Below are 7,276 nucleotides of genomic sequence, written 5' to 3' on the forward strand. Positions count from 1 at the left end.
GCCCGCGCCGCCGCTCGCCGCCCGGGCCCGCGCCCGCGCCGCTGGCCAGGTCCAGCGTGCCCGACGCCTCCGCCGCTACCGCCTCCGCCGCGGCCGCCGCGGCCGCCGCGTCGCGCCGCTCGGCGTCTCTCTCCAATTCTGTGAGCGCGGCGCTCGCGCGGCTCACGGTGATGGCAATCTCGGCCAGCGACGCGACGCCCTCCCCGCCGCCCTCGGCCGCCGGCGTCCAATTGAACTTCCGCACGTACCAGTTTCGGTAAGGATCCAGGCAGCCGCCGAGCTTCTTGATGGCCCACACGTTCCTGCCGGCACTGCCCAGCAGCCGCTCCCCCATGTCCCGTTCCTCCTTCCTGATAGAGGCCTGGCTGCGGGCGGGCAGGGCGCCGCGCGCGCCGCGGGTTCGATTCCGGGCGCGGATGAGGGCGGGGCGCGCGGGCGGCGCGCGAGGCGGGGGCCGCCGTTGCCGAGGCGGCGGAGTTCATCAGGCGAGGCGCGGCGGGCCGAGGGTGGCGCGGCCCATAGCGGCTGCCGACCGCCTCCACGGGTTTCACGTTTAGGGCTTAGGGCTTAGGGCTTACTGGTCTGGCGCTATCGCGCATCCGTCCCTGCGCGGCCCCGCCCTACCTTGCAAGCCCGCCAGGCGCGCCGGCCCCTGCGCTGCCCTCGGTTTGGCCGGCCGCGGCGGCCGCCGCGTGGCCATGCTGCGCGTCATCCTCTGAATGCAGAGCGACGACCCTCAGGTGGATGTATTGTGACGTGTCAACGCCGCACAGCTTGATGAAACTCTGGGGAACAGAGTGGGCGGCCACGCACGCGCGCGTGCAGGTGTTGAGCTGTGTTTACCGTGTGTGCGTGTTCGTGTATGGGTTCGTGTGTGCGCATGTTGATATGTGATTGCGGGATTGAGTGATTGAATGAGCAGGTGTGCATGCGTGCGTGAGGATGTAAGCAGGCGGGAGTGTGTGTGGGCGTAAGTGAGCAAGCATGTGTGCGTGAGCGTGCATGCATGCATCAGCACGCCCACCCATGCGTGTGCGTGCGCACGCTTGCGTATGTACGTGCGAGCATACCTGCTCGCGTGCAAGCGTTCCGACTTTGCGCATTCCGGAGTGCATACACGCCACCCTTGCCCTCCCCTTCCTCCCACGCCGCGCCCCAGCCCCCACCTGCGGCAGCCTAAGCGACCGCACCGTCGGCCCCTGGGGGCACACCACATCTTTCACGATCGCGTTGGCCGTCACCTCGTACTTCCCCGTCACCTCGACCTGCATGCGGCTCCTGACCGGCGGGCCGGCCGCCTCTGCGAGCGCCGCCGCGTTGGCCGCAGGATCCTGGCCGTACTTTGCGCGGTACTCGGCCGTGGGCGAGCGAACGTCGAAACGCAGCAGGCCGGCGCGGATCTGCGCGCCGAGGGGGGGACAGGGAGGGGCGTGGCCCTAGGACACCGCGCGCGGTGCGTCGCTTCACGGCCACGCTCGCCGCGAACCCCGGCGGCGGCGCGCCGGGGCGGCCCCTCCGCGCGGCGCTGCCGCTCCCGCCGCCGCGGCGGACGCCGCACCTTCACGAAGCGCAGGGCCTGGCCACCGCCGGCGATCTTCAAGAAGGGCTCCTTCTCGAACAGGAGTTGCGGGACCGTCCTCGTCAGCGAGCCGTCCGCGCGCCGTTTGCTGCCCCATTCGATCTTGAAGGGCAGCGCCTCGAGCTGCCGCTTGCCGTCGACCTGAATAGGTGCAAGGGGGGCCGGCCGCAAAGGGCTCAAACCAGCGCAGGCACGCCACCGGCCGACGATGGAGCACGGGTCCGCCGCCGCCGCGACAGCTCATCGCCACCAAGACAGCCCCGCGTCGCAGCGGGCATGTCACCGCGCCCCAAGTTGCCGACATGGGGGCCGCGCGTGGCCGACTGCCCTCGACCTTTTTCTGCCCTTTGCGCCGTATCCGGCCGCGGCCGGCCCTTATGAAAAGCAACTGGTGCGGTGCGCACCCACGTCCCCCTCACCACGATGTCTGCGGCCCACTCCTCCGCCTGTTCAATCCAGTGGCGCCCGTCTGCGGCAGCAGGGCGCGCGGCGCAACGAGGCGGCCGCGCTCAGGCACAGCGGCCCTGCCACAGGGGCCGCTTAACGCAGCGACGGCGCCGCGCGCGCGGGCCTGGGCGCAGCAGGATCGCGGCCCCGTTCTGCGAGCTGGGCACGCCGCACGCTTGGGTGGGTTCGGCGCGGGCGACATCGCCGTTGGACGCACCTGCTGGCAGCCGGACCTTTCGTTTGCTGATCTGAAAATTGCAGGTGACGCACTCGTACAAAGGCTCCGCGCCCGCGCCGCCGCCGCCGCCGGCGCCGCTGCCGCCGCCGTTCGTACCGCCCCCAGCCCCTTCTCTACCGCCGTTGCCATCCGCCGCTGCAGCCCCCTCCTCGTCCTCGTCCTCCTCGTCCTCCCCCGCATCCTGCATGTCCTCGTCCTCCTCCTGCTCCTCCATGCGCTCGCCGTCCGAGCCTTTGTCATCCACCCGTTGCCGCTTTAGGTCGCGCCGCTCATCGCCCGGGCGCCCCGGCTGCGCTTCGTCCCTGTTGGAGCGCTGCGCAACCGGCGCAGGTGCAGGGCGCGCCGCTGCTGCGTCCCTTATGCCGTTGCTGGTCCGCTTGTCCAGGGACGTGCTGTCCCCGTGATTGTGGGCCTCGTACGTGCAAGAAGGCGGCTCCTCCTTGACACGCGGCAGCGTCTCGGCGAGTGCCGCTGCGCTGCTGCTTGAGACTTTGCGGCCGTTCGCGCCGCCACTGCCCGGTGTCGGCAAGTGAGTGTCTGCGTCTTCTAAGCTGCTCATTCGCTCGAACCTGAACCCAGGCGGCAGGTCGAGCGGGGGCTGCGAGCCCGCGAAGGGGCTTGTCCCCGGCGACATGCGCAGACAACCGGTTAGCAGATATCAGACGAACCCATAGAAAATGTGACGCGTCCGAAGACAGTACCGAGGCCCTAGAAAAGACGCGATCTTGCTGTCGGGATGCAATTTGTCATCGATGACATGCCTGCCAGGTATCATATGCTGTGAAGCATGAGGACTCAATAGGAACTTACTGCTCTCAGACTCATAAAATAAAAGTATACCTCACTACCTTGGAGTCGTAGTCGGCCGTCACCGTCTCACCGGGGATCAAAGGAGCAAGTGTGCGGCAAGCAGCGGAGTGCACAAAGCGAGTGGGGTATCCCTGCCCGTACCCGTTCCACCGGGTAGACTCATGCTTGATTCGTATGTTGTCATGCGCATGTCAGTTGCTGATGAGTTGCCCGGCCCCCTCCCATTATTGAGACCTCTCAATAAATACATTGCGAACGCAAAGCCCCGCAAAGCTTTTGGGTACTCAAACCGCGTCGTTGAGCTGTTTCAGTGCTGCTTCGCTTGAGCACGAGATCTCACAACTTCAGCGCGGGCCAATTCGAATTCTTGCGCCGGCCCACGTGATGGTTCAGCACACGTACAGACCGAGGATGTCCATTGTGAGTACCTGGCTTGTAAAAGGCTCAAACACGTCGTATGCGCACCGGCATTGTTGCCACACCCAGCATGTCCTGGTCGCACTCCGCCCGCTGCCATGCAAGCTTTGGATTCGTCCCTTGTGACGGACATGTATCGCCCAATCAATGTGCACTACTCCATCAGCAGGCAGGCATGATGGCGGATGCACCCCAAGCGGCCCTGGCACAGGCCGGCCCAGCGACGAACACCGCCAAGCGGCAGCGCAAGGGCAGCGACGCTGACGAGGACTGGGTGCCCTCTGGCGACCAGGCGCGCGGCGGCCGCCGCGGGGGCGCGTTGCCTGCTGCCGGTGGCGCTACCGCCGTGGGCCCCAGCTGCCAGCCGCGGTCTCGGCCGCGCCCGCTGCACTCGGTGGCCGGCAGCAGCTGCAGCAGCAGCAGCAGGAGCGCGCCCCCAAGCGGAAGAAGGCGGTCGACCCGATGAGCACCACGCGCACCGTGCACGTGCGGGGCGGCCAGGGCACGAGATGCAGAGTCTCAGGGGATGCCACGGTGAGGGCCCGCCGGCTGCGGTGGGGTGCAAGGGTGGGCGTGCGCCCGAATGGCCGCCTTTTCAAACCCGGAAGGCCTAGTCAATGTCAACCCCACCCTAGGCGGCTCAGAACAGCATAGCGTGCCCTTCGTCGCCGGCCCGCCACTCTCCCTGAAGCTGCGTGTTTTTTGGGGCACCCGGGACTCCAACATCGCCGCGGCGATTGGCCGTGTGCTGCCGCCCGCGTGCGACGCAGGTGGTTCTCCGCCCAGGGCAGGGCCTGCGAGAGCTGAAGGCTGAGCTGCGCCGGCGTTTCGGCAAGGCGAGCTGCCAGCGCCTCGGCAGCCTGCTGCTGGTCGACCCACAGGTGCGCTTGGGATGATCATGCACGCAACTTTGGCCACGGCTGCGCGTAGGTCGAGGAGGGGGGTGCTTGTGCATTATACAATGGTTGCTGCAGGCACGGGGTGCCGCGGCGGGGTGCCGGCCCACCTGTTCATGCTTGTGGCTCTCTGCTGTCCCTGTGCTTTCCCTGCCGCCCCTGCTGCCTTGCCTGGCATGGCTTGCCCGCCCCGAGCCAAGGCGACCGCGCCACCAGACTGAAGCCCGCCCCTGAACCCCGCGCGTGCGTGCCGCCGCCGCCGCCCCGGCTGCGCCTCCGCAGGGCCATGCAGGCGAGGCCGCCAAGTCGCAGGACATCACGGACGGCTGCACCCTGCAGTGCAGGTACATTGAGGCTGAGGGCAACATGGGGAACCTCGTGATGGGCGGCTGCTTCGGCGGCCGCCGCTTTGGGGGCGGCCGGCGGTACGGCGGCTGCGCGTACAAGCATCCGGCGTTTGATAGAGATTTTGATCTGTTCTTTGGCATTTAGAGTGCTCTTGGGGCGGGAGAGCTGCGTGCGGGGCGTTGGGCGCGACGCAGCTAATCCTGAGCCTGTGGGGACCTGCATGACCCCCTGGCGAGAGGCGGAAGGAAGCTTGACTTGTACCCTTTTGCAAAGTTGCGCTGCTGTTAGGCAATCGCATGTTTTTCAACGCTTTGGTATGGGTGCTATCATGGGGCTGTACATGCGTACTGCATTGTGTTTCAATCTGTAATCCAAGGTTTTGGGCGGTTTCAGGTGGAGCACAAGCAATTGTCTGTCCAGCGTCGTGGGATACCACACTGCAACTTAACATCATTGAGGGACAAGTTGCACTGGTTACTCAACCTCATGTTGAGTCAGCGCGATGTCTAGGACGTTGGCCGGCCCTCGCAAACGCCGTGCCACCTGCGGCCGCGGCCACTGAGGCCGTCAGCGGATGTAGCGGCCGCGGCGGTCGCCGCTCAGCGCTGCCCGGTCGGCCGCCCTGCGCTGCCTCTCGGCCACGGCCCTGGCCTCCTCCTGCCGCTGCCTCCGCCTCTCGGACTCGTCGGTGCCGGCGGCGTGCGCCGCAGCGGGAAGCGCTGCCCAGGTGATGGCAGCGATGACACAACAGCAGGTGGCGCGGCGGTTGACAACGGCTGGCGCAGGCCTCGCGTCAGACCTGGTGACCGTCTTTTGAGCGAACTCGAGGTTCAGTTTGGAGACATGCATGGTGGCGAGCTCGGGCGAGTGGCTGTCGAGGCTGCGCGTGGACCGTTGCTCGGCGATGTGTGTAATACTGTAATTGAGCAAATGCTTTGAAATCCCACACAAATAAGTTTGATCAATCAGGTGTGAGATGCACCGTTGCTGTGGATGCGTTGTGGCAGCGCGAGGGGCCGAGGGCGGTGTGTTGACTGGGACATGTGGTTTGAATGAGAACACGTCGCACAGCCCTGGGCCTCACCTCGATCATGGCGGTTGACGCCTTTATTGCTGCAACGATTTCCGTTACAATTGGTACGTGGCTTGGATCGCGCATCATAAAATTGCAGTCGGTGCCACGTGGCGGAACCGCAGGTGGCGAGGCCAGGCCAAGTAAGGGTGGCGAGGCGGGGCCAAAGTTTGACAGAGAGTACAAGACGTGGTGTGTGTCGCCTTGGCGCCCTGGGCCATTTTGCGGCTGCTCCTGCAGGCCCCCGATTCTTGTTCTGGAGCCGGCGCTGTGCCACACGCAGCTGGCAATTCGCGACGCTGACCTGCTGGGTGAGGCTGGCAGATGCCATCCCTGCCTGCAGCTCTGGTAACGCAGCGATTCATGGGGGCACACCGCAACGCACGAGACATGGATGCCGTTTCTCTGCCTCGCCATACCGCCCAAAGCTGCTGCAATGGAGGCAGGCGGGCCACAAGCAGCCATTTGGCTGCTGTCCTGGCTTTGTCCAGCACCCCGCTCATGTTCCTCACTCCTAGCTCAAGGCTCTTGTGGGGTTTTGCAGGCTGTGGTGACACGCTGAGCAAATTGGCGCCACCGCGCAGTGGGCGATGACGGTTCGGCCGGCCAAACTCTGTGACAGTTTGCTCTGGTCGGCCAGGGCAGGCGGCAGGGGTGGCGGGGCGCTGCGTTGACGGCCCTCACCCCTGCAGTGCTGCAGGCACCACAACTTGCTGCCGTGTCTTGAGCTGCTTGCACTGCACGGCGTGAGACTAGGGTTGATGCAGCGGGCCTGTGGGCTGCGTACGGCGCTGGCTCACACGCGCAGCGACAAGCCACCCAAACCAACTTGCGCGTTACAAGGATTCAGCACCTGATAGGGCTTCCGCCTTGTGGATGGAGAGCCCTGCGTGGTTGTCGGTTGAGCAGTACTGTACGTTGTCACCTTGGGTGGCACCGCCCCCGCATTGACCGCATGCAGCACACTTGTCGAAAGTACCGAGAACAAGCGTGAACGCTGCCAGTGGATATTATAGAGTGTATCATTGAGCCATTTTATAGTCGCAGCACTGCAGCACCGACGTGTGCCCAAGCGCGATGAGGCCTAGTGCAAGCGCATGCCATCAGCGGGCCACAAAAACGTACGAATGGCGAAACTACACGCGAATTCGGGCGAGCAACCGTCTCCTGGCTCGCGCCTCGCCACGCGTGTCGGTGGAGACCTCGCCAGCACCGCCAGCGATGGATGTGGCGACGTCGCCGGCAGTGGCATCACCGCCTGCGCCGCCGAGCCGCCAGGGGCGCAACATCGTCACCAGTTGAGCTCTGTTTTTGGACGATGTCCTGCGTCACTCAGGGCTGGCGGGACTTGGAAAACAGCAGCTGAGGGCCCAGGGCCCTCAGCAAGCCCAGCACACCGCCAGCCCGCTGTTTTGTACCAGCGATCGCTGCTTTGGCCACCTCCCTCGCAATACGCCCCCCCCCCCCCC

At 65.8% G+C, this 7,276-nt stretch overlaps 2 protein-coding genes across 2 annotated transcripts; one reads left to right on the forward strand and one right to left on the reverse strand.

The window, feature by feature from the left end:
• Positions 1–624: 624 nt before the first annotated feature.
• MNEG_11127 (hypothetical protein) lies at positions 625–2,898 on the reverse strand (the record flags this gene model as incomplete). Its single annotated transcript, XM_014040399.1, has 5 exons — positions 625–785; positions 1,167–1,400; positions 1,559–1,720; positions 1,999–2,048; positions 2,244–2,898. Coding segments are annotated over 5 exons (1,262 nt in total), but the record flags the coding sequence as incomplete, so codon positions are not given.
• Positions 2,899–3,669: 771 nt separating this feature from the next.
• MNEG_11128 (hypothetical protein) lies at positions 3,670–4,879 on the forward strand (the record flags this gene model as incomplete). Its single annotated transcript, XM_014040400.1, has 4 exons — positions 3,670–3,837; positions 3,897–3,977; positions 4,262–4,372; positions 4,670–4,879. 4 exons carry the CDS (start codon positions 3,670–3,672, stop codon positions 4,877–4,879), a joined length of 570 nt encoding a protein of 189 aa, XP_013895854.1.
• Between the last annotated feature and the right edge of the window lie 2,397 nt (positions 4,880–7,276).

This window comes from Monoraphidium neglectum (assembly GCF_000611645.1).
Source record: "Monoraphidium neglectum strain SAG 48.87 unplaced genomic scaffold scaffold02603, whole genome shotgun sequence".
NCBI classification, from domain to species: Eukaryota; Viridiplantae; Chlorophyta; class Chlorophyceae; order Sphaeropleales; family Selenastraceae; genus Monoraphidium; species Monoraphidium neglectum.